We start from the raw sequence: 27,936 nt of genomic DNA, 5'->3' as shown, positions 1-27,936 counted from the left end.
GTTTTACCTGTACTTCGTATTACCTGTACTATCGTATTACCTGTACTTTCTTTTCATTGATGAGCCAATCGTATTAACCAATAGGCTAGTACTGGTTGCGCAGTAGTTAGAGTGCAGTACTGCAAGCTACTTCTGCTGGCTGCCTGCAATTTGGCAGTACAGATCTCACCAGGTTCAAGGTTGACTCCTTCCATCCTTCTGAGGTTGGTAAAAAGAGGACCCAAATTGTTGGGAGCAGTACCAACCCAACCATTTAGAGAGGGCTGTAAAGCTCTGTAAAGCGGTATATAAGTCTAAGTGCTGTTACTATTGCTACTGGAGCATGAGAATAGACATCAGTCCAGTATTAAGGAAAGTTAACACTTTCCGTTATATTTTAAGTAACTACAATGTATAATTTTAGAGTCTTCAGTTTTTAATTAACAGAATTATTGAAATAGATTCTTTTTACATTCATTAAAACTGTCCCAAATATATAGCTCTTTACAGCAATAAATAACAAATTGTTATTTGTTATTTGTATCTTCTCTTTTCTTGATTTATCTCTGCTCCTAGCAAGACTATGTTGGGATTCAGGGAGCTTTTAAAGGCTGCCATTTGTCACAATTATTATGCCACTGGTTAGCTTTCCATGTAGTCTTTAGCTAGGCATCCCATGTTCAGCATGCAGGTGTGAGTACTCAACCTGTTCACGACAGGTGTTTGCAGGAATGTACACAAACGCAAATCCATGCGAGAAAAAAATCACCTTTATTAAAATTATTCACCGATTAATACCTTTTGAGTCAAAGTGTTTGGAAAAAAAAGGTGGCCAGACTGCGGTATCAGAGGGCTCTGGAGGAAACGGATTATTTGGATTCCTTCCATTTGGGATCTAGGTACGGCATTATAGGAAGACAGCAAAAACTGCCAATAAGAAAAATAAACAGTATCCTATGACTATCACTAAATGTTGTATCTTATGATTCATGATGAATGTATTTAGGATGACTATGATCATGATTTATCACATATATTTTATGTACAATGAGAGTTTATGCACGGGAGACCAATTCCTTGTATGTCCAATTACACTTGGCCAATAAAGAATTCTGTTCTGTTCTGTTCTTATTCCTATTCCTATTCCTATTCCTGTTCTATTCTATTCTAGTTTAGTCTAGTCTATTCTATTGTATTCTAGTCTAGTCTATTCTAGTCTTATTCCTATTCCTATTCTATTCTATGCTTTTCCTATTCTATTCTATTCTATTCTATTCTATTCTATTCTATTCTATTCTATTCTATTCCTAGTCTAGTCTAGTCTAGTCTAGTCTAGTCTTATTCCTAGTCCTAGTCCTATTCTACATTTCTATTATTTCTATCCTTTCCACTGAGAGCAAGTAGCTGATGAGCTGTTTTTGCAGGGCGAATACAAAATAGGCAAAACGGAGGGGGCTCCCCCAGTGCAGAGGGCATTGCATTGGCAGCTGGAGACAAAAACCGCGCAGAAAGAGACGCCCGACTCTTTGCAGCGTCGGTCTCTGAGGCCAGCCGCATTCCTTTCCCCGGCCGGCCGCCTGTGTCTCGCTGCCAGGTGGCTGCTGTGGCAACCGAAACGCCTCCAACGACCGGCCAAAGTCGCTTCCGCCGGAGATCGAAGGGCACCGCTGGGCTCCGGCCCGCTTCCACCTTAATCAGGCAGGCTTCGGGATCGCAAGCAGGGAGCGGGACGGCCGAGGGGAAACAGGGTTGCAACCAGGGAGGATTAAAACAGTATTTCTCAACTTTAAGATAATGCGGACTTCAAATTCCAGAATTCCTCAGCCAGCCATGCTGGCTGGGGAATTCTGGGAGTTGAAGTCCACGTATCTTAGAAGCCGCCAAGTTTGGGGAACACTGAGTTAAAATGTCCATCAACTCACCTGCCAAACTCGCAATAGCTTTAGGCAGAGCTTTGTTGCGTTCGCAGATTTGGTGCTTGGGTTTGTTTGTTTGTTTGTGTGTTTTCCTGGTGTGTATTATGCAACTCCCTGACACTGAAGATGAAACAGACCTCTCAGTGTTTCAGGATGACACCAGCAGCAAAGTAGATCCTACTTGGTCTTTCATTAGATTAGAAACCATTATATTTCTGGTTTTCAGAAAATAAACCATACTTTGATAAAGTGTAATTCTGAAATTAATCAGCGTCCAGCTTCCTATGGAAAACATAACAGAGTTAGCTGCTTACTCTGGGCCTTGAAGAATCTTGAATTGAGTTGGCAGTACTTAATAGCAATGACTTAATAACAAAGGAATTAATGTATGCATGTAATCTGATTTTAACCAATGGAAAGTTGAAAAACATCTTCAAAGGTTGAAAACCACCTTATAAGACAGTGTACAGCTGATTGCAAGAATAATCTAATCTAGATATGTCTGGGACTCGATGTCATCTTTCTACGTTGTTTCCTAAATGACGAAACACTTATAATTCCATCTAATATGCTCTGAAAATTTTTATTCGTCTCTGGATTACTGCACACACTTTTTAAACCATAGCATACCTGGGAGATGTTGCGGGTTTAGATCCAGACTACCCGCAATAAAGCAAATATCACAATAAAGCAAATCACATGAATGTCCTGGTTTCCTGAGCACATAAAAGTTATATTTACACTATACTGTATTCCCTTCAATGTACAATAGTATTAGGTCTAAAAAAAAACCCAAAATATGTACCTCAATTTAAAAATACTTTATTCTTAGAAAGTTCTAAAATCTGAATGCTTTATTCCTAAAAATCATTATCTGAGCCTTCACAAGTTATAATCTTTTTAAAGGCTCAATAAAGCAAAGCACAATAAAACAAGGTATTGGTTAAGTACCAATTTATTGCCATAATTATTTCAAAGTAAGAGCTTCAGACTATAAAAATGTGATAAAAAGAACTCTTACAGTGCAATTGCTGAAATCTATTAGTAACTACAGTATAAGGAACCTACAGATCAAGTTTCTTAACCTTTTTTCCCTCTGGGAGCCCTCTTTTAAAAAGTTATGGAAGAACATCAAAGAGCTTTTGTTTACAGGGGTTATATTTATCAATATTTACCATCTTAAAAATGAAAATGGATGCGTTTGCTGCTGCTATTTCATCTCACAATTGTTTGTTGGAATTTTAATGCGTTATTTTTCAACAAATAGGCTGACAAATAATTTTGATTTCAGAGGCCTCTATGAGACTAAGACGTCTCATAGGACCATACTTTAATAAATACTGCCGCAGACTAAACAATTTGCTGGGTCCTTGGTGCTCTCTGAACTTGGTGGTTGTTGTTTTTTTGTAGATGTTTCAGTAGAGCACTGATGATGTTACCCAGTTTGGTAATGAAACGTCTGCAAAAAAACCCATCAAACTCATAGAGCACCAAGGTCCTCTGTTCAACTCTGAGCTACAAATATTCTCTTCTTTCAGTATTAAAGAGTTTATATGATGTAGCCTTTCATTTTTTTTCTTTTCATCCTTTTTAGATGTGCTAATGATCCACAGTGTTCATCTACCTAAATGAGTGCTATTCAGCAATATACAAAAAAATAAACAAACACCAATCCCAACCTTATCCCACTTCATAATATAAAATACCAAACCATGCAGTTTTTTTCCTAAGTCATGAATTACATAGTAATCTACAGTTTTGATTTTTTTCCCCCAGCACCAAACATAGTGCTACAATGCAGGACGGCTTCGAGAAAAAAGATGGGTAAGACTGTAATTATATCATAGCAGGAGTATGTATTTACATCTTTTAGCAGGGTGGGCAATCTTTTAGTGTTTACTCTGGAGAGATGCATGGTATAATTTTGAGGGGGTGTACTGTTTACATTGCTGGGTCCAACTGACACAAGTGAACAAAGCTAACGGTGTTTGGATTAAGGGACGTTTTCCTTCTTGTCAATTGTAATGGGGTTATTGTAAAACTATAATCCTTGAACTTTTCCTGCTTCAGTGTCATGGGAAATTATACAGTTTTCACCACTTACTGAACACTCAGAACACACAGCTTTTATCCGTGGCCTGTCAGACTCCTGAATGCAACATAACATCACAACTACGTAGTATGATAGAGTCGCAGGGCTGGCGCAACGTGCAACATGTTGACATTGGTGCAATTTAATATAATGTAATGTTATGCACATACCTGTATATGTGTATACAATTGTGTGTCTGTTAGTATGATTTACTGGGTTAGGGATTTCCTTCTTTCTCTGTGAGTTATTGAGATGTATTTGGGTTGGGGGGGATGCACTAAGGGAAGCTCAGCCAATCTCATTATACACATGTTGTGCATTGACAATAAAGGTTTGAATTGAATTGTTGTTGTTAGTTGCGAAGTTGGGTCTGACCCATCGCGACCCCATGGATAACGTTCCCCCAGGCCTTCCTGTCCTCCATCATCTTCTGGAGTCCATTTAAGCTCACACCTACTGCTTCAGTGACTCAATCCAGCCACCTCGTTCTCTGTCGTCCCCTTCTTCTTTTGCCCTCAATCTTTCCCAGCATTAGGCTCTTTTCCATTGAGTCCTTCCTTCTCATTAGGTGGCCAAAGTAGAATTGAATTGAGAAGGCTGCAAAATAAGATATCTCATTTTCAGGCCGTAGACTCCAAGTTGTCTTAAGTGGAGCTTTCTCTAGTGCATCGTTTCTCAACCTCAGCTATTTTATGATAGATAGACTTCAGCTCTCAAAGTTCACCATCCAGCATGAGGAATCCTGGGAGTTGAAGTCCAGACATCTTAAAATTGCTGAGGTTGAGAAGCACTGCTCTAGTGGCTGAGGCGGTTTAGGGCAGTAAGTTGAAAAGTGGTGGGTCTCAACTCTTCTCTTCTAGGAGTCCTCTAGGTTTTATGAGTCCTCTAGGTGTTGCAGTACTGCAGGCTACTTCTGCTGACTGCCGGCTGCCTGCTATTTGGCAATTCAAATCTCACCAGGCTCAAGGTTGACTCAGCTTTCCATGCGGTAGTGGGTTCGACTTACCTTCGCTACCGGTTCAAAATTGGGAGCACACATGTGTGCGCGTGTCCTTCGCACACACACAGCACTTCTGTGCATGCGCAGAGTGTCCGTAATGACGTCTCGGCGGGTGGACAGAGCCTCCCACTGCTGCCACTACTAGTTTGCCCAAACCGGGGCGAACCAGTAGAAACCCACCACTGCTTCTATCCTTCTGAGGTCGGTAAAATGAGGACCCAAATTATTGGGGGCAATATGCTGACTCTGTAAACCGCTTAGACAGAGCTATAAAGCACTGTAAAGCAGTATATAAGTATAAGTGCTATTGCTATGTACACAGGCCAGTGGTGGGATTCAGCCAGTTCGCATCACTTCGGGAGAACCGGTTGTTAACTTTCTGAGCAGTTTGATGATCTGGTTGTTGGAAGAAATCATTAGGGAAGAGAACCGGTTGTTAAACTATTTGAATCCCACCACAGGCCCTACTTTCTGCATGGTCACCTGACTATTAGCGCTTAGTGCTTGGTGTAAAACCTTAAGTCAGGGGTAGTCAACCTTTTTATACCTACCGCCCATTTTTGTATCTCTGTTAGTAGTAAAATTTTCTAACCGCCCACCAGTTCCACAGTAATGGTGATTTATAAAGTAGGTTTTGGGGAGGGCGCCGGCTACCAGCTCTGCTTTTCTGTTACAGCTGGGGGGGGATGCACGAGCTATTCTGGGACGAGGCTCTTTTGTTTGCGGTCACACTATAGCGCCATTTAGTTTCACTTACGTAACATGAACTAAACTTATGCACGGGCAATGCAAATAGTATATTTTCAGAAATTTAAATTGTCACAGGGAATTTTATGAAAACCTAATGAAAATGTTTTTAAATAATGCTATGAAATTTTTTTAAAAAGTCAATTAAATTTTAAAAAAGGAAAGTGCTTCAGTACCAGACAAAACCCCTACTGCCCATCATGAAAGCTGGAACGCCCACTAGTGGGTGGTTGGGATCAGGTTGACTACCACTGCCTTAAGTTGTCTCCATGGACCTGTATTCATTGTCCCGAATACTGAAGATTGGTGCTTAAGCTGCTGGTTGTGATTTCATCATCAGGGAAGTCCTTATTTCATTTATCCAGATTTGGTTTTGGCCTATTTATAGTTGCATTTTTAAAAGTCATTTGCACTTCTATGTAAATTATATCATACTGAAACTCTTCTTCATGGCTGTGTAGTGTTGAAAAGGGGAATTTTAAAATGAAAAAAAAATCCAATATTATTATGCAAATAATTATTTCATAATAGAGCATAAATGGTATCATGGAAATTTTATTTTAAGAACTTCTGGAAAACATATTATAAATCCAAAGGATCTGATAGAATTATTTGATGATGAGAAAGAAGAGAAAAGGGATAAAGCAGCACATATCATTCAAAAAACCTGGAAAAAATGGCTGGTAAGTTAACAATACTTCAAACATACTTCTCATCCTTCATTCTAGAGCAGGGATATCAAACTCGATTTCATTGAGGGCCGCATCAGGTTTCTGTTTGATGTCAGGGGGGGCAGGGTGTGTGTGGCCTGGGTGTGTGTGGCCTGGGTGAGCATGGCCAGTTCAACATCACTCGTGTCGAGGGTACCTGTGGCGACCTGAGCACTCTGCCAACAAAAATGGGCTCTTGAGCTTTGTTTTCAGCTGCCATGGCCTCCTGCAATCCTCTCCCAGTGAAAACGGAGCTTGGGAGGGACCATCCCGAGCTCCATTTTCACTGGCAGAGGGTTGCAGGAGGCCCTGGCAGGAGGCCCTGGCAGCTGAAAACAGAGCTCGGGAGCCCATTTTCGCTGGCAGAAGCACCGTGGGCCGGTCCTTCGCTGTTTCCAGAGTGGCCCCTTGGGCCAGATCTAAGTACCCCCCAGGGCCAGATCCAGCCCTCGGGCCTTGAGTTTGATACCCCTGTTCTAGAGTAATATGCTTTTTGAGTAATATACTTTTTCCAGCGTATTTATGTAAACATCTACATATTTAATATAATATAATATAATATAATATAATATAATATAATATAATATAATATAATATAATATAATATAATATAATATAATATAATATAATATAATATAATATAATATAATATAATATAATATAATATAATATAATATAATATAATATAATATAACAACAGAGTTGGAAGGGACCTTGGAGGCCTTCTAGTCCAACCCCCTGCCCAGGCAGGAAACCCTACACCATCTCAGTCAGATGGTTATCCAACATTTTCTTAAAAATTTCCAGTGTTGGAGCATTCACAACTTCTGCAGGCAAGTCGTTCCACTTATTAATTGTTCTAACTGTCAGGAAATTTCTCCTTAGTTCTAAGTTGCTTCTTTCCTTGATCAGTTTCCACCCATTGCTTCTTGTTCTACCCTCAGGTGCTTTGGAGAACAGCCCGACTCCCTCTTCTTTGTGGCAACCCCTGAGATATTGGAACACTGCTATCATGTCTCCCTAGTCCTTCTTTTTATTAAACTAGACATACCCAGTTCCTGCAACCGTTCTTCATATGTTTTAGCCTCCAGTCCCCTAATCATCTTTGTTGCTCTTCTCTGCACTCTTTCTAGAGTCTCAACATCTTTTTTACATCATGGCGACCAAAACTGGATGCAATATTCCAAGTGTGGCCTTACCAAGGCATTATAAAGTGGTACTAACACTTCACGTGATCTTGATTCTATCCCTCTGTTTATGCAGCCCAGAACTGTGTTGGCTTTTTTAGCAGCTGCTGCACACTGCTGGCTCATATCTAAATGGTTATCCACTAGGACTCCAAGATCCCTCTCACAGGTACTACTATTGAGCAAGGTACCACATATACGGTACCTGTGCATTTTGGTTTTTTGCCTAAATGTAGAACCTTACTTTTTTCACTGTTGAATTTCATTTTGTTAGATAGCGCCCAATGTTCAAGTCTGTCAAGATCTTTCTGTAACTTGAATCTATCTTCTGGAGTGTTGGCTATTCCTGCCAGCTTGGTGTCATCTGCAAATTTGATGAGTTACCCATCTATCCCCTCATCCAAATCATTGATGAAGATGTTGAAGAGTACTGGGCCTAAAACAGAGCCTTGGGGTACTCCACTGCATACTTCCCTCCATGTGGATGTAGTTCCGTTGAGGACTACACGTTGAGTGCGGTTGGTCAGCCAGTTACGAATCCATCTGGTGGTGGTGCTGTCTAACCCACATTTTTCTACTTTATCTAGTAGTAGGTTATGGTCTACTTTATCAAATGCTTTACTGAAGTCCAAGTAAATTATATCGACAGCATTCCTCTGGTCTACTAATTTTGTCATTTTGTCAAAGAATGCAATAAGATTAGTCTGGCATGATCTGTTTTTGACAAACCCATGTTGGCTTTTGGTTATTACTTTGTTTGCTTCTAGGTGTTCGGTGATTCGTTGCTTGATTATCTTTTCCAGAATCTTCCCCGGTATTGAGGTCAGGCTGATAGGTCTGTAGTTTCCTGGATCTGTTTTTTCCTTTTTGAAGATGGGAACTACATCAGCTCTTTTCCAGTCCTCTGGCAGCTCCCTGTGCTCCAGGATCTTTGAAAGATATAGTTCAGTGATTCTGAGATCACGCCTGCCAGTTCCTTCAGAACCTTGGGGTGTAATCCATCCGGTCCTGGTGATTTGAACTCGTCTAGGGTAGACAGGTGTTCACTTACCATTTTCTTCCCTATTTTAACTTGTGTTTCTAATCTGTTTTTTGTAGTGCTGTTTTTGATAGGTTGGATTGTTTTTTCCTTTTGTGTAAAGACAGATGCAAAAAATGAGTTTAGATCTGCTTTCTCCCTGTTGCTTGTCATCTTCTTGCCACTTTCTCCCAGCAATGGGCCAATTGTTTCCTTGAATTTTTTCTTGTTTTTAACATGTTGGAAGAAGCTTTTTTTGTTATTTTTTACTTTTGTTGCTAGCCTTTGTTCATTGTGAGCCTTAGCTTTCCTCACTTCATCTTTACAGGCTCGGGCTATTTGCTGATATTCTGCCTTAGTTATTTGCCCCCCTTTCCACTTTTTATATTTGTCCTTTTTGTCTTTCAATTTGGATGGATTGGTACCTGTGGGTCCCAAAATTGTTGCATTTTTAAGGGACAAGAGGTCATATTGCATCTGATTTCATCTGATATTACACACTTGTTCCTTTTTGTGGCTGAAGACTTGAAGCTGCAGAAGATGGAGGCACCTTATATCTATTAAAAAACTCGGTCCTTCCCATCGCTCCAGGGATTCACACATCATAATCAACAATGATGTGAGTTGTAGTTCTTTGCTGACCGTGATATGGGAATTGAGCAGTTTTGGTTTGTAAGCTGTGGTTGATGGTTTAAGAGAATGTGTGAAGCCAGCCAATTATGATTTATTCAATAAATCTTGGTTAATCAAGCTATGGCAACTGTTTACACTTTTTCCTGATTTGGCAACCAATAGTGAATTTAAAAAATATAAAAGAGCTCTATTTAATATGGAGAATGTGGAGCCATGATGAGTTGAATTATAGTCAGAAGGGGTCATTTATGACAGGGGTCCCCAACCTCTCGGTTTGTGGCCGGTGTGGAATCTGACCATGGAAGTGACAGCCGAGCACGTGAAACTCAATTTGTGCATGGCACGGGATTAGGTTGTGCATGTGAAACCTTCCTTTTTCTTATGCTTCCGCCGTTGCGGCTGCCATTAACCGCGGAATCGTAAAGGTTGAGAACTGCTAATCTACAGTCTTGACTCCAACCTCCTGTTTAATACTTGAGCTTCTTTTTGAACACATACTTTTTCATATTTAAAATATTTAAATATTCAAATATATTTAATATATTCTGTAACAACACTGCCAAAAGGGTATTAAGAGTTGTTAACCTAAACTAGGGGCCTCTGTGGCTCAGACTGCTAATGCAGTCTGTTATTAACAGCAGCTGCCTGCAATTACTGCAGGTTCTAATCCCACCAGGCCCAAGGTTGACTCAGCCTTCCATCCTTTATAAGGTAGGTAAAATGAGGACCCAGATTGTTGGGGGCAATAAGTTGACTTTGTATATAAATATACAAATAGAATGAAGACTATTGCTAACATAGTGTAAGCCACCCTGAGTCTTTGGAGAAGGGCGGGATATAAATGCAAATAAAAATAAATAAAATAAATAAACTTGCATAGCTTCTTCTCTGGTAATATTGTACTACTAATTAGAGCACACAAAACATTTGCTAGACCAATTCTTGAATACAGCTCATCTGTCTGAAACCTGCACTGAATAGCAGACATTAATACAATTGAGAAAGTCCAGAGATATTTCATGATAGAGAAGTAGAGTCCTCCATTCCACTACCCGCAATAAAATACCTTATGCCACCAGACTTGAAATTTTGAGCTTAGACAACTTAGAACTACGCCGATTTCAGTCTGACCTAAGCGTAATACATACAATTATCTGCCACAATGTCTTACCTGTCAATGATTACTTCAGCTTCAATCACAACAATACATGAGCAAACAATAGATACAAACTCAAGATAAACCGTTCCAAACTCAATTGCAGAAAATATGACTTCAGCAACAGAGTGGTCAATGCCTGGAATACACTCTGTGGTTTCTTCCCCAAATCCTGTGGTTTCTTCCCTAAATCCCCAAAACCTTTACCTTAGACTATCTATTGTAGACCTCACCCCATTCCTAAGAGGTCTGTAAGGGCTGTGCATAAGAGCACCAGCGTGCCTACCGTCCCTGTCCTAACGTTCCTTTTTAAGGTAAAGGTAGTTTCCCCTAACAAATAAGTGCTAGTTGTTCCCGACTCTAGGGGGCGGTGCTCATCTCCATTTCTTTTTACTCGTATCCTTTTCATGTATTCAAATTATGTTTATACTTTTATCTGTTATGCTTGACAAATAAAATAAGTAAAAATAAATAAATAAAGATGAAGGGCTACCTGAGGGACTGCCTTTTTCCAACACTCTTTACCCATCTAATTCCATCCAGCAGATTGGGCATGCTGCAGGCCCCATTAGCCAGATAATGTCGGCTGGGAAAGGGGGGACACTAGAAGATGGGCTTTTTCCACAGTAGCCCCTGCTCTGTGGCATATTCTCCCCTTGGAGATTAGAATGGCCACAACCCTGCTATCCTTTTGTACGGCTTTAAAACTTGGCTGTGTACCTGAGCCTGGGGCTCTGAATGTGTTAAGAGCCCCATATGCGGCTGCACTATTAATTGGTTAATTACCTTGGCTGCTGTATACATTTATGTTTGAATGTTTCTATTATTTTAAATAGAATTATTTAAATATTAAATAATATTATTTTTATTGCCTTACTTGTTTTTAAAGTTCTAGAACTGGCAGCTGGCCAGAGTCACTGGTTGAGGTAAGAGGCTATAGAAATGTAATAAACATGTAAGCACATAAATAAATAAATCTCACCACCTCTTTGGACACCATAACATACAATCAGCACAATATGAATTAATAATTTTGTCAGGGGAAGCCTGGGTGAAATTTTAATGTGCGCAAAGTGTCAGCAAATGTAATAGTTGTATTTATAATTAGACTGCATTTATCTATTCCCTCCAGGATATGGGTGTATTTGAATACTATAAAGAGCTTATAGGCTTTAAGCAGTATGGGGAACCTTCCCATCTTATGAAGTACATTGAGCCTAGAGAGGTAAGGGCTAAAATGAAGTGGTAAGCAATAAGCATTCACACTTTTATAATTGATCCAAGGTTCCATGACATGTGTAACATTAAAAGCAGTGTGCCATTTAACGTGGCTTAACATTGTATAATCAAAGGTTGTAGTGAATATTTAAAAGCTACATTTCTTCTCCTCCTCCTCCTCCTCCTCCTCCTCCTCCTCCTCCTCCTCCTCCTCCTGCTCCTCCTCCTCCTCCTTCCTAGTGTATTCCTGCAAGTGCAGGGTCTGCTTTTCAGATCATTGAGCACCACATTGCACAGTCAGCTGTGTCTCCAGGGCGCTGACCCTGCAACTTGCGTAGCTTTGTTGATGGTATCTTGCCATCTCTGTTTTGGTTGTCTGCGAGGTTGCCGGCCATTGACTTCTAGTTGTTAGGCAGTCTTAGCCACGGTGGAAGATGTTGCCCTCTGGATACGTCCATACCAGTGGAGCAGGGGTGGTATTCACTTACCTTTGCTACTGGTTCACAAATGTGAATGTGAAAGCCTTCCGCGCATGCGCAGAGAGTCAAAGATTGGACATGCTGAAGTCCGGGCAGGTGGGCTACCGGTTTTCCTGAACCGGATAGAACCAGCTGAATACCACCACTGCAGTGGAGTTGGCCTTCTCTCATCTTCTCTATAATTTGGTGCCACACCAAAATATTGTTGAATGGTATCATTTAAAAGCTACATATCTATGTGCTAAACCCCCTTTTTTCTCTTTTTACTGCTAACTACCATTTATGGCAGGAGGTCACAAATTTGCATATGCAAAGCAGAATTACTGCCAACAGTCACTTCATCTCAGCCTGGGCAAATGGATATTTGGCTTGCCATGCAAAGACTGGAATGAACTCAGACAAGGCTCCAGCTTTGCGTGGAAAAGCACAACGAACATAGCTTGCTTGGATCTGCTGATAGACCATTCTGCTTACCTGTATAAAGGTGGATCGGTGTCAGATTGCTCTTCTACTTTGTCAAAAGAAATGGGAAATGAGACCCTAAAGAAGGGATGGGCAACTATGGCCCTTTTATGACCCCCTAGGATTCAATTCCCAGAATTCCTGAGCCCGCTGGCTTAGCAACACTGGAAGTTGAAGACTTGAAGTCCACAGATTGTAAAGAGGCTATAGTTGCCAACCTCTATCCTAAAGGATGATAGAGTTCTGGCTGTTGTGGAAACCTGCACAGTTGCACAGTTGCACTCACAGCTGAGTTGCTGACAGAACTCTGTTCCTTTCTGCCCAGAGTAGCCAACAGCCAAATTGGGATTTTCTGTGATTGCCAATATTGATTCAGAATAAATATAGAATGACAAATGAAAATGGCTCTCTAAAAAATTAAACCTAGTTTTCAGGAATTACGTAAAATAAAGCAAGGTCATCTTTCCTGTTAAAAATAAGGTCCTAAAGTCAATTGTTTTATTCTTTATTTCTAATAAAAAAGGTTTTGTTTTATAAAGCTGTAATATTCTATCACTGTTTTTGATATATAGCGTAATGAAGTTTGTTAACTTTTTTTTTTTAGTTTTTGCATGCTATCGCATGTAAAATCTTGTTTGATTACAGGCAGAATTTTTAGATGCTGCAGCAGGAGTTCATATTAAATTCAGACTAGGTGGGGTAAGTTTACCTGTAATAGTTATATATTAATAATAATTAAACCAAGTGTGCAAATATGAGTGCCTGTTCATAAATGTATGTTTGTGTGTCTTTGTGCACATGTGCAGGTTTGCACATTAATATAATCACACAAAATGTAAATTTACCAAGAACACATTTTTTCATACTTTAAAAAGCGTACTGTGAGTATTTGTAAATTTATGCCAGGACACTTGTTAGTAGAGTGCAGAATTTAAATCTGTGTAAGCAAAAAACCTGAAGGCAGATCCGTCTTTAAAACAGGATTTCTTCTTCTTTTTACACAATGAACAAAGCTTGATAATTAGACTGGTCTGTGTGTGCACCTTCAAGTAACTGTTGACTCTTTGCAATGGACAAGTCCTTGAGGTTTTCTTGGCAAGATGTCAGAAGTGGTTTGCTAGTTCCTTCTTCCTGGGGCTGAGAGCAGGGGGTGGGCTCCTGGGGGTTCGGCAAGGTTTGGGCAATCCTCTATCCAAGGATCGCCGGGTTTCGGCGAACCCCCAAATGCCACTCCTAGCTGTCGACACCCACCCCGCCTCTCCTCTCCCAGGAGTCTCCATGTTACCCATTCATCATTCCAGGTAAGTGCAGGGGCCGCATGGAAGATCTGGGAGCGTGAAAAACGGGCCGCCTGGAAGTTCCAGAAGTCCAGAAACGGGCCTGTTTCTGGCCTCTGGAGGGCCTCTGGACCCCAGCGGAAGCAGTTTTTGCCTTCCCGGAGGCTCGAGGAAAGCTTCCAGAGCCTGGAGAGGGTAAAAAACGCCCCCACCCCCACCATGGTGCAGGCGGCCGACTAGGTCACGCCCACTATGGCCACACCCATCCAGCAATGGGACAGCAAACCCATTGCTAAAGGAGCTGAAGCCCACCCCCTGGCTGAGAGGGTGACCTTCCCAAGGTCATCCGTTGCGCTTTGTGCCTAAGATGGGACTAGAACTCATGGACTCTTGGTTTCCTTAACCATTGCAACAAATTGGCTTTCAGTATTAGAATCGAAATTTGTGTTTTTTGAGCACCCAACTGCTTTGGCATTCATTGAAACAATATACATTCTTGGAGTGTCTTAGTAAAGGGGCATATAGACTTGGTCATGAGCTATCAATACCGTTGATAGTTGAAGTGGTTGAGAAGTTCATGAGAAAGAAGGAAGCCATCTCATTCAAGTTCCAGCAGAGATTCAATCAAATTCCTTGTGTGCAGCCTACCAAGAAACTGCCATTTGTTTTTATTGGCTATTATATTTTTGTGATGGTTTTTGATTTGCCTTTTATGATTTTAAGAATCATTTCCATTTTGTGATAGGTGTTGCTGGGGTTGAATTGAAAGGATTTTGAAGGTCAGAAAACTTATTTAAGAGTACTGTATATACGGTTCAGGATTGTTTCACGCTTAACAAACATACTATGTGCCTGTTTTGCCCTTTATGCAAATAATAGAGCTTCCAAAATTATTCTAGGATGATTTGTCTCAGGGCCCACAAAAGTGCATTTTAAGAAAAAATAATTCCAGTCTGCTTCTGAGCTGTTTCAGAATCTTTTCATTCTGTTAATAAATAGACACTTACAGAGAATGTTCCTAAGGATCTGTAAAAACAAATTGCAGCGACCCCAACATGTTTTCCATTTACAACTTTTTAAACTGGATATTTCCTTGCAGGAAAAGTTTCCTCCCAGCATATACTATAAAATATTTACTCATAGACCTATTGTGGATTTATGCGCAAATAGTCCCAAAGACTACGCGAAGATTGCAACCAAACCAAATCCAAGAAAGTTGGAGAAAGGAAGCGTCAGTGAAAGTACTGATGACTGGTATAAACGCATCGAGAATAATGGATGGAGACTTCTTTCCATTAGAGTAAGACAGTAAATATTTTAATTTCTCCACTCGGTTCCTCTTATGATTGCCCAGATTGTTTGCATAGGTTGTGATGGTGACTTCCTTCCACTTGACGCATTTCAAAGAGTTGCGGTGGCTGTGTTTGTTATTGTTAAAAGCACAGATAAAACCTGCAAAATGATATGGGGCTGCCTTCAAATCTCTTCAAAGAATGATTCAAGGAGCTGGTATTTATTTCTATTATGTATTTTCTCCATTTTTGTGGAGGGTTATTGAGCTTTCCAGGTTTCAAGAAATATGATACGGTGGTTGAGAGAATTTCTGAAGTAGAGATGATTTCCCACTTCTGCTCTAATTTGTATTACAGATCTCCAACTACCCAACAATTGACAAAGGGGAGACTATCTGTGATCAGGAAATTTATCTTCCCTTTCAGCTATTCCATCAATCCCTGCTCCAGTTCTACTTCTACTACTATAGAAATTGTTTGGCCTAATTCAACCAATTACAGCTCAACCCGTCCTATCTATTCTTTTTTTCTGTTTCTGCCTTCTTGTGTTTTGTCTCCACTCCTTTTTTTCCTCACATGACTTTTTTTCCTAACTTGACTTCTGAAAGGTTACAGGTTAATGTCAGGCATTTTATTTTAAAAGATGAGTTTGCTTTTAATTTACAAATCAACCTATTGCTAGGTTAATCTTACTAAGTATACAGCATTACAGCTTAATCTTACTAAGTATACAGCATTACAGGCAGTAGTAGGATTCAGCCAGTTCGCATCGCTTTGGGAGAACCGGTTGTTAACTTTCTGAGCAGTTTGTTGAACTGGTCGTTGGAAGAAATTATTAGGGCAGAGGACCGGTTGTTTGTTTGTTTATTTGTTATATATATATATATATATATATATATATATATATATATATATATATATATATATATATATATATATGAAGAAGAAAAGAAAAACAATATGACAGGAACGGTAGGCACGTTTGTGCTCTTATGCACGCCCCTTATGTTCCTCTTAGGAATGGGGTGAGGTCAATAGTAGAAAGTTTTTGGTTAAAGTTTTTAGGATTATGGGAAGGGACCACAGAGTCAGGTAAAGTGTTCCAAGCACTTATGATTCTGTTACAGAAGTTATTTGAATCCCACCACTGATTACAGGCAGGCCTTGAGTAACAACTATCCGTTTAGTGACTGTTCAAAGTTACAAGGTCACTGAAAAAAGTGAGTTATGATTAATTTTCACACAACTGTTTTGCCGCAAACCCATGGTCAAGTGATCAGAATTCAGATACTTGGCAACTGGCATCTGCTTTTGATAGTTGCCGTGTCCCAGGGTCACGTGATTTACCATTGGCGACCTTCTGATAAGCAAAGTCAGCGGGAAATCCAGATTCGCTTAACAACCATGTTAAAAACTTAACTGCAGTGATTCATTTAACAACTTTGACAAGAAAGGTCAAAAAATGGGGCAAAGCTCACTTAGCAATGGAAATTTTGGGCTCAGTTATGGCTGTAAATTGAGGACTACTTGTACCAAAAAGGCTGTATTATGCTACCAACTCAGAATGTAGGGGTATTTTTAGAAGATTTATATCAGAGAACCCTGATCCGAAACAGAAAAGTTCTTGTCATTTCCTACAATTTTGCTTCAGGTGTTTCTGAAAGGAAATATAATTAGCTATCATAGCCTTCTCCTTTTTTTTTTCTCTTCAATTGGGACTGCTTTTGCATATTAAGCTAAAAAGTTAAATAACATGCATCTCCATAGGGTTGCTGAATTCCAAAAGGGGATTTTAGTTTACAGGCAAATTTTGTCAAAATTTCTAAAAATCCCAACCAACAAATTCCAATCAACCACAACATCTGGTTAAACCTTAGTATAAATGGCTCAGCGGTTAAAGGCACTGAGCTTGTCAGCTGGAAAGCTGACAGTCTGGGTTTGGGACCCAAGTGCCTTGGAATGGGATGAGCTCCTGTTACTCACTCCAACTCTTGCCCACCAGCAGTTCGAAAGCATGCCAATGCAAGTAGATAAATAGGTACCACTTTGGTGGGAAGGTAACAGCATTCAGTACACCTTGGCATCTAGTCATGCTGGTCACATGACCACAGAAATGTCTTTGGACAACACTGGCTCGCTTGGCTAAGAAACAGAGATGAGCACTGTCCCCTAGAATCTGACAACTGGAAATGGGATACCTTTACCTTTAACATAAGGTAAAGGTAATGGTTCTCCTCGCCCATATGGGCTAGTCGTTCCTGACCCTAGGGGGCGGTGCTAATCTTCGTTTCAAAGCCGAAAAGCCAGTGCTGTCTGAAGATGTCTCCGTGGTCATGTGGCCGGCATGACTAAACGCCAAAGGCACACTGAATGCTGTTACCTTCCTACCAAAGGTGGTCCCTATTTTTCTATTTGCATTTTTTATGTGCTTTCGAACTGCTAGGTTGGCAGAAGCTGGGACAAGTAACGGGAGCTCACCCCATTACTCGGCACTAGGGATTCGAACTGCTGAACTGCTGACCTCTCGATCGACAAGCTCAGCGTCTTAGCCACTGAGCCACCTCAGTCCCATGGCTTTTAACATACTTCCTTTTATTTGTGTAATGCCCATTTCAACCAACTGAGTCACAGCAGTGTTAAGAGTTGCCAACCTAAGAAGAAGCGCAATGTAGAATGGAAGGGGGAATATCAATGTCAATTTAGCAACCTGCCCTTTTAACATAACAGATTATTCAAATACAGCCATTGCCAAACTCCAGATTTTGTCTGTCTCTGCAAACATCAACAAGTTGAGCCCTAAAAAACCCCGGAGCATATTGGTAGAGAGAGGGGAGCTGAGACAGAACAGCAAGGTATTTGCAAGGTATTTGTCTGAAAGGTATTTAGCCTTGATAAGTGATTTTAAAAATTCTGATAAATGTGAAACGGTTTTCAACAATGTATTTCAGTATTGGAAGGGTGTGGACCCTTTAACAACGAAAGACAATACAAAAATCCAGGAATTCCATCATTCTCCTCAGCAGAGGAAACGGAACATGGTGAAAAGAAGAAAGGCAAGAAAAATCGAATGGCTGCAAAAAATGTGAGTTACAGCAACTTGATATTCCAAACACGAGTGTGGTCAATTTTCATTTTATTATCAGCTTAGTGGTTTCTAATTATCATTCATTCAGCCATATTATGCTAATATAGTGGTAATCCATCATGATTAAGCTAGAGCTATTCATCAGCTGGAAATAGCTTGCCATAAATCACCAGTTAACCATTTCTGCCAATTCTATTGGCTACATTCATCTAGATTGGGGAGGCAATTTCAGGCAAGGGAACCTGTTAGTTTAAAAAAACATATCTGTAATCAGGGGTGATCAGCAGGTTCTGTAATCAGCAGGTTCTGGAGAACCGGTAGCGGAAATTTTGAGTAGTTCGGAGAACCAGCAAATACCACCTTTGGCTGATCCCAGAGTGGGGTGGGAATGGGGATTTTGCAGTATCCTTCCCCTACCACGCCCACCAAGCCATGGCCACAGAACTGGTAGTAAAAAAAATTGAATTTCACCACTGTCTGTAATCCCTGATCAAAAGGCAAAGCTCTAGTGACAGAATATTCATTTTATTTGAATTGACTTCCCCCGGCTCCTTATCCTCATGGAAATCCATCCAGTTTTTGCAAAAGTTCAAAAAAACCTGTGATCTAATAGGGCAACAGAACTAAGGCAAACCATCCCTCCAAGTTAACCTTCCTCCACTTAATGCCAACCTGATAGGCTGAAGTCATCACTGATTCAAATTCAGTCAAACTAACAAAAGTTATATGAGTAGTCCTCAAATTATGACTGTTTGAAGTTACAATTGCCTCTAAAAGGGGTATTTTACCGCCCCCCCCCAAGCCGCTGTATAGCATCACGTTGCCTCCTCCCCCATTTCCATGGTTACAGGATAGCACTCTGGGTGGTTGGAAAATTGTTCAGATTTATGACTGGTGGCCAGGCGCCCCATGATGACCCTTCACAATCTTCTCAGCTGGCTTCCCCAGAAAGTCAGTGGGAAAGCCAACAGGGAAAGTTACAAGTTGTTGCTGCCTGCTGAGAGGACTCTGTCTTGCTTCTGGAAGCTGGCTGAAGAAGATGCCTACCAAGGGGAGTTGAACTCCTTTGGTGAGGTGGAGAAAAGGAGCGCCAATCCTGAAGATGCCAGCTCTGTTTCTACGGCCCGTTAGAGCAGTTCTTTTCTGCATACTAAGGGGAGCCAAAATTCTTTGGCAGAGATGCAGCCCACTGGAATGGTTTCTTTCCCGGGGAGTTGAATTCAGCAGGCAGTTCTTTTACTCCATTTAACAACCCAGGAATACTGGGATTGCAATTGTGAGTGACGCAGTCACGTGGGCATCTTGCTTAACGACCTATTTTGTTCATCAACCAAGATTTCAGTCACGACTGTGTTCATAAATTGAGGACTACCTGTAACCCTAACACATTGGACGATGTGTATAATATTTAAACAACTGTATTTCCACAGTAACTAACCAGACCATATATAGAATAGAATAGAATAGAATAGAATAGAATAGAATAGAATAGAATAGAATAGAATAGAATAGAATAGAATAGAATTCTTTATTGGCCAAGTGTGATTGGACACACAAGGAATTTGTCTTTGGTGCATATGCTTTCAGTGTACATAAAAAAACAAGACACATTCGTCAAGAATCATAAGGTACAACATCTAATGACAGTCATAGGGTACAAATAAGCAATCAAATCATATTAGGAAACAGTCAATACAAATTGTAAGGATATCAGCAACAAGGTTACATTCATAGAGTCATAAGTGGAAGGAGATGGGTGATGGGAACAATGAGAAGATTAATAGTAGTGCAGACTTAATAAATGTGACAGTGTTGAGGAAATTATTTGTTTAGCAGAGTGATGACATTCAGGAAAAAACTGTCCTTGTGTCTAGTTGTTCTGGTGTGCAGTGCTCTGTAGAGTCATTTTGAGGGTAGGAGTTGAAACAGTTTATGTCCAGGATGTGAAGGGTCTGTAAATATTTTCACAGCCCTCTTTTTAACTCATGCAGCATATAGGCCTTCAATGGAAGGCAGGTTGGTAATAATTGTTTTTCCTGCAGTTCTAATTATCCTCTGAAGTCTGTGTCTGTCTTGCTGGGTTGCAGAACCAAACCAGTTATAGAGGTGCAGATGACAGACTCAATAATTTCTCTGTAGAACTCAATCAGCAGCTCCTTCGGCAGTTCTTTGTTGTGCTTTTTTGATGATGTTTTTGATGTTAGGTGTCCATTTTAGGTCTTGAGATATGGTAGAACCTAGAAATTTGAAGGTGTCTACTGTTGATACTGTGTTGTCTAGTATTGTAAGAGGTGGAAGTATAGGAGGGTTTCTCCTAAAGTCTACCACCATTTCTACAGTTTTGAGGGTGTTCAGTTCCAGATTGTTCCGGTCGCACCACGAGGCTACTTGTTCAACCTCCCGTCTATATGCGGCTTCATCATTGTCTCGAATGAGACCGATCATATATGATATGTTGAGATAAGTTAAAAGGTTGTAAGTTAAATTTTTTAAATGAGTTTTAATTTTTTTAAATTTAAAAAAAATGGGAAAGACTATATTAGTCAAACATAGTGGCTCTCTAGGTGTTTGCGTGTTTGTTTATTTATGTCTAAATAGAACAATAAAACAGTGCAGGTTTAAATCGGCATTTGAAGACTGCCTGCCATGTTCTAGCATGGTCTTTCGTAAGAAGACCGCTTCTTATACAACAGTGCCCTCCAGTGCTTGGGGGTGGGTTGGGGTGTTCCTTTAGATACCTTGCTTGTCAGTTCAACTAGCTAAATTAATTCTAATACACAAATAAACAGTTTGGGTGGAGTTGTTAAAATTGAAATTGCCTTCCTGAGAGCCTGAAGTCATTACATATTTCCAAGTGTGTATTTTGTGAGTAGCTGTGGGTATTTCTAACTTAGAGCACCAGTTCTCTAACACCACAGGTGAACAAGGTGTTTTCCTAAGAGATGAGAGGCCGGGTGGCATCAAAACTCTGTGGCTTTTGAGATCGTATCTTGTCAGTTGCAGCTCCAATTCTCAGGGATTATGAAGTTCAGTATCACCTGAAGATCACAGGTTTCTGTCTAATTTATATAGGAGCAGCAGAGGATGTACCATTCTCACAGTGAACAATGAACACATAGTTTCTGCCAAGATATGGTGCAGACTCAGAATCAGTCAGTAAACTTTGGTAGAGCAGAAACCAGAGAATGAGCTTTCGTTCCATTATATAGGGATGCATTTACTGGAACATGCCATGGGCTTTTTTAATGGCAGAGAAAGTTGCAGTCCATCCGTCACAGTGTGCTTTGTGCAGTAGTTGTTCTTTAAAAATCGTGCTTCCCTAGGCAACCATTTGAATTTCTTGCTGAGAGATCAGTCCTGATAATTCATTATGCCGAGTTTTTTCAGAATCATTTTTTTTTCATCATATTGTTGTAGAGCAGGGGTGTCAAAGTCGATTTCATTGAGGGCCGCATCAAGGTTGTGCTTGACTTTTGGGGGCTGGGGTGGCCATGGCCTGGGTGGGCGTGGTCAGCTTGACATCACTCGTGCCGGGGCGCCTGTGTTCTGCCAGTGAAAACAGAGCTTGGGAGTGCTGCCCACGGCCCTTGCGAGCTCCGTTTTCAGCTGCAACTGCTTCTTGCAACCTGCTGCCAGTGAAAACAGAGCTTGGGAGAGCCGCACACCGCGCTCCCGAGCTCCGTTTTCACTGGCAGAGGCACTGCAGACCAGTTTGTTTTGCTGTTTCCAGGGCAGCCCTGCGGGCCAGATCTAAGCATCCCGCGAGCCGGATCTGGGCCCTGGGCCTTGAGTTTGACACCCCTGTTGCAGAGTGTTTAAATGCTACACGTGTCCTTCACTTTTCACCTTGCATTGTACTGTCTAGGAATTGTATTGTATAAATGAATTAATTGCTACGAAGTATGTCGCAAAACATTAATCTTTGCAAAGGCTATTATTTTCCTCAAGGCTGATTAGCCATGTGTTGGAAAACTACAGTTGGATGTTTTATTATTGACATGGTTTCAAAGAAATTAAAGCTATATTGCCATCTGAACACATTGTACAGGTAGTGTTCAACTTTGTTATTTAGCGATGGTTCAGTTACAACCATCTGGAAAAAGTGACTTGCAACAGGTACTTGCACTTACAACTCTCACAGCATCCCACAGTCACCTGGTCAAAATTTGGGTGTTTGCCGATTTGTATGTATTTATGACGGTTGCATTGTCCCAACTGCAGTGTCCTGGGGGGTCATGGGGTCGCCATTTATGACTTTCCCAGATGGCTTCTGACAAGCAAAGTCAATCTCAAGCAGATTCACTTAACAATTGTATTATTAACTTAACAACTGCAAGTTGTTGCTGTTAGCAACCATGGGAAAAAAGGTTGTGAAATTGTGTGCTATTTACTTAACAATCACCTTGCTTAACAATAGAAATTCTGTTCTCGATTGTGGTTATAAATCAAGGACTACCTGTACAGTTTAGCTTAACAATGTTAATTGGGACTGAAAATTTCATTGTTAAGCAACACTGTTATAAATAGAAAAGCTTTGTGTTTGTGCCACTTAGAAAACCTTGTGTTGGTGCTATTTAGTGCTTCCAGTTCGGTAGTCCTGGTTACCATCATTTAGCAAGGACCACGTGGGTCATTAAGTGAGGATCTTGCATTACCGCTACTTGTGATTTCCTGCTGTCTTCCCATTGACTTTACTTGGTAACTTTATGATGAGCGGAATTCAATTCCCAGAATTACACAAACACACACCACACACACACACAGAGCCATGTTTAAAGTTGCCAAGTTTACGAAACAGTGCTCTCCATGATGTAGCAAAAGAAGTGTTAAATGTAGATTTGATTTTCTTAACCCAATGGTTGTGCGACTTGTGAGATATGGGTGTAGACTGCACCTGTGCCTGGTCACTGTAAAAAGGTTATTCTTCCCTCTGCAAAAGAAAGCACCAGAATTAATACAAAAACTCGAAGGAGATTAGTTTATTATGTGTCAGTGAAGGTATTTGGAAGAATTTTGATCAAAACAATGTGAGGAATAACAGTGGGCAAAATATGGGAAGTTTTATATTGAGCAAGGGAAGCACAGAATGTTGTGGTCCATCAGCAGCCTACAGAGCTGGCAACAGAGTCAGACAGCGATGAGGCTGAGGTGAGGCCAGGGCCATTGGGAAGTGAGGTGCGGACTCCAGAGCCTCCAGAGACTGATAGTAGTGAGGCAGAGGAACAGGAGGAGCCTCTTCCTAATGCACGTATGAGAAGAGCTGCCAGAAGGCAAGAGCAGCTCAAGCAGAGAGGACAACTCGGGAGTAGGGCCAAGAGATGATTGGCCCCTCCCATAAGGCTTAAAACAGACCAGCACCGGTGTTTCAGCTTTGCCGGAAAACAATGTTGTAGCTGCATCCTCTGCTTCGTCTTCTGCTTCATATACATCTGTTTTTGTGGCTTCTGGATGTTTGCCAGGAAGGGCTTTTGGCAGTTTGCCTAATTGGACTAAGGTTTGTGAGATAACTGAAGAATTTGTGTTGGGAGGTATTTGTTTTACTTTGAGTTGAATGACGCTGGGAATGAAGTAATTCCCAGATGTTCAAATAAAAGTTTGTTTTTCCACGGACTGAGTTTATTACTACCTACTTGGGCCTGGGTCACAATACAAAAGAGCGTTTTGCTCTTCGGTAGGTTTTTGAAAACAATGTGAATGTGACAAATTTGTTGGATGTTTTTTTTGCATTAAATAAAACATGAATATCCTTGTTTTGCACAAATGGGGATTTGCACAAATGGGGATTTGCACAAATGGGGATTTGCAAATTACTATCAAATGCAGTAAAAACAATATACGAGGGAAGGAAAGCACATGTGAGAATAAACAGAAAGATTAGGAAATAGTTTTAATATTGAATAAGGAGTAAGGTAATATGTAATGTCCCCTTGGTTATTTTATGTCTTTGTACTTACTGCTTGAGATGTTTAGAGATGTTTCATTTGGAAATGTGTATTTTTCTATGCAGCCGAAGCTGCATTGTTGGCTAAAACCCAAATTATTTGCAACAAATGTTGGGTTGTATAATGTAGTAAATATGGATATGAAGTTTACTGTAGTCGAGGCTTGTGCTTCAAGTCAAAAATGGATTAAAATTATCCATAAATGGCAAAATATAGAGAAGAAAGCGTAGAAATGCTAATAGCAATAGAATTAGATAGCACAATTTGTTGCAAGGAATCAGTATTTGTTGAAAAAAGTGAAAATGACTCTATATGTCCCTTTGGGCAGATGGAAGTGAATGTTGGCTAGATCAAGGATGAATGGGTATTCTATAGACCAAATGTTGATTGAATATAAAAATGAATGACTAATATGAAAAAGGTAATGAGGTTCAAATTATGAAATAAAACATGTAAAGGAAAAGCAAATAAGCAGAGGAAGACAAGGTCACCGTTGGATGGAGTTTATGAAATCCCCTCCAAACAAGGAGGTGAGACTTAAAAGGCAGTGAAGTTGTATATGGATATTGAACAACTAATGATGGTTTGCAGGAACAGAAATCTTTGGGGAAGTATAATGATTGTGTTGGTGTAAACTAGACTTAGTTGCATTTCCTTTTTTTTAACCTCAGGCTTTTAATTTTCTATTTTTATTTATTTATTTGCTCATTTCCTGCCCTTGTTATTTTTGAACATAACTCAAAGTAGTGAACACTCACCTTGCTCCTATTCTTTTCCCTACAACCCTGAGGTAAACTGGGCGGAGAGAGTGTGACTGACCCAAAATCACCCAGCTGCCTTCCATGGCTAAGGCAAGTCTTGAACTCATGGTCTCCTGCTTTCCAACCCGGTGCCTTAAGCACTGGCTCTATAGACGAAGCCAACTCTATTAATTTCTATTAATCTATCAAACTAAGTCTATTAATTTTCGTTCTTTCCTCCTTTTTTGCCCTTTGAATAACGTTGCTTACCTTGAAAGGGAAGAGAAGGACATATAGTTGCCTCAAGACGGGTGGCAAATAAATTTAATAATAATAATCAATGAAAATGCTGTAACTATTAAGAATGAAAATGCATATTTCTATTCTCTAGGTACTTTGGCAAAAATCTGCAAGTTAAAACAGAGAATCCTGAGGCAACTGCTTTAATTCAGAGAGCAACAGAAGGGCTAATCAAGTCCCTGGAGAAAGAAGGAATAGATCAAGTGATGGAATGGGAAGTAGATGAGATGTTAAAGTGGACAAATGCATTGAATTATGACGAGTAATGGTTTTAAAGTTCACCTTTCATTACTTTTCTAAATCTTGTTTTAAAATTATCCATTTTTAGCTTTTGATTTCTACTGGCAATTTATATTAATAAGTTAATCTAATGTATTAACTCACACTCACTCTCTTCGGTCTTTCTCTCACACAGAGACACCAATCAAATCACAAAATATACGAGAGAGAAGCAGTAATATAGGAAATTATTTAATAAAAGCTTTTCTGTAACACCTCTTACACATTCTTATTGTTTCACCTTGGTTTTGTTTTTGCAATTTGGATGGGTTTTAATTCTGTTACTGCAATTTTTAGTGTAACACTGTAACCATTGAGAGTTGGGAGATTTGAAAAGTATGTGTGCTTGTATTAGAGACAGAGTGAGATGCTAGGAATATGTATATATATTACTCTGTCAAACTCACATGGGCCGGATGTGTCATGCGCTGGCCATGCCCACGCCTGGTTTAGCAAAAGGGGGGGGGATTCGCAATGTCATGTGACGATGCCATGACAATGAGAGTTTGACACCCCTGCTCCATTTAATTCACTGTGCTTATTTTTTATCTAGATATGTTAAACTATGGAAAGAAGTTGGAACAAGCAAGACTTCAGAAAGTTTTCAAGGTAAAACTTTTTCTGGTCATTCTTTACATAATTTTAATCTAAAGATAAGAGTATTGGATTTAAAGGTTCCTGCAGCACATGAGACTGACATGTGACGATGGCAGAGCAGCTAGTGTTGTAATCCCACAGAGATGCATAATTCCTGTCTCTCTGTAGAATTAGGTGTATAAGGTTATGGAGGCAAATCTTTGGTTGATTAATTAAAATTTTAATTAATTCAGTTAATTAAACAAAAATTATAGCATAATTAGTATTCTGTAAAAGTGGATGAAAACAAATATGAACTGGAATTGCTTTGGTAGCCATGCTGATCATAGATAACAAAATTTGGATCTTTGTTAGAATTTCTTTTGAGGGATTTGCTATGTGAACATTTCAAATATATTCCTTTAAGAGTGTCTAAAATAAATGTGGATTTTATAAATGCAGAAAAATAATATTAATATTGAAGTCTTAGCTTTCATTATTTCTAGAGAAGCAAGTCTCTAGGCCCAATCAAATATCTGAAGTCAATTTGGTAAGAATTATGACCTGTTGCAAGATTATATATATTACTATTTGTTGAATTTGTCTGTTATGCCATCTTTTCTCCAGAAGTTCAAGTGGTGCTTGTGGTCTCAAACCTCATCCCTAAAAACAGACATAGAATACAATATTGCAGATGCAAATGTGCTATTTTGCAAGTTATTGTAGAAAATAAACTTCTTAAAAAAAGATTATGCCTATCCAACATTACTTTATAATTTAAGGATAAATCTAAATTCAGTAACTTTGAATTGAGTATTTTTTTGTTAGTTGCGAAGTCGTGTCCGACCCATCACGACCCCATGGACAACATTCCTCCAGGTCTTCCTGTCCTCTACCATCCTCTGGAGTCCATTTAAACTCATGCCTACTGCTTCAGTGACTCCATCCAGCCACCTCGTTCTCTGTCGTCCCCTTCTTCTTTTGCCCTCAATCTTTCCCAGCATTAGGCTCTTCTCCAAATTGAGTATATCTTCTAGGAATGTAGGGGAGTTACACTTTGTGTCACTATCATGCAATATTATCTATGAATAAATACCTTGAATTCAGTTTTCCATTGTAAATGGTTTTAAAATATATTTGTGCGCTTATAAACATTTGGTTTTATTGTATAAATATTCTTCATTTGTATGTTTATATTTAGCTTTCCAGTTTACTCAACAACACTATAACGTTTCTGAACTGATACCAAAGAACATTCAAGAAATAATGAAATCTCAGCTAATGTAGACTAAAAAGAGACCTATTATCAACTCACTCTAATAGATGCAGAAGAAAAAAAAAACACATCTGGCAACTGAATATTCATCAGTCACAACAGTATCAACATAAAACTTCAGGAGACAAAAATAGAAACTTGGTATAAAAAGATGAAATCTATGCATTTGTCAAGTTAATGTGCCTTAACACATTAACATAAAATGTAATGAATGTAAAAAAAATTGAAATTAAATTTATTTAGTTTCCTAGTGAACTTATTTTGTGATAGATGACATGTCTGTTGCAATATACACAATTTGTAACATTTCTTAATTCTCCAAGATTTAGTTTTAATCATTATTTTTTTTGATTCTGACAAGCTTAAGGTATTACATGTAAGTGAGCAAAGATATGGAAACAACACAATCACATATTATTGTTCAAATAGTGATAACAGAAGGTGGTCCCTGCTGAGGTTTGGCATTGATCTATAAACAACTTGAGTGACCATTAATCAGTAGCTGGAAAATTTGAGCATTCAAGTCTCTCTGCTGAAATCTGAAATATTAGCTTTCCCATCCTGTCAGCTAC

General features: G+C 39.7%; 1 protein-coding gene across 1 annotated transcript; it reads left to right on the top strand.

The window, feature by feature from the left end:
* Positions 1 to 1,477: 1,477 nt before the first annotated feature.
* C5H11orf65 (chromosome 5 C11orf65 homolog) lies at positions 1,478 to 27,904 on the top strand. The gene is made up of 10 exons (XM_058185013.1): positions 1,478 to 1,677; positions 3,672 to 3,719; positions 6,300 to 6,417; positions 11,571 to 11,663; positions 13,243 to 13,296; positions 14,974 to 15,174; positions 18,115 to 18,248; positions 25,325 to 25,495; positions 26,066 to 26,121; positions 27,290 to 27,904. Exons 2-10 carry the CDS (start codon positions 3,691 to 3,693, stop codon positions 27,373 to 27,375), a joined length of 942 nt encoding a protein of 313 aa, XP_058040996.1. The 5' UTR covers positions 1,478 to 1,677; positions 3,672 to 3,690; the 3' UTR covers positions 27,376 to 27,904.
* The last annotated feature ends 32 nt before the right edge of the window (positions 27,905 to 27,936 follow it).

This window comes from Ahaetulla prasina, chromosome 5 (assembly GCF_028640845.1).
Source record: "Ahaetulla prasina isolate Xishuangbanna chromosome 5, ASM2864084v1, whole genome shotgun sequence".
In the NCBI taxonomy this organism is placed as follows: domain Eukaryota; kingdom Metazoa; phylum Chordata; class Lepidosauria; order Squamata; family Colubridae; genus Ahaetulla; species Ahaetulla prasina.
This window is presented reverse-complemented; position numbering and strand designations above follow the sequence as displayed.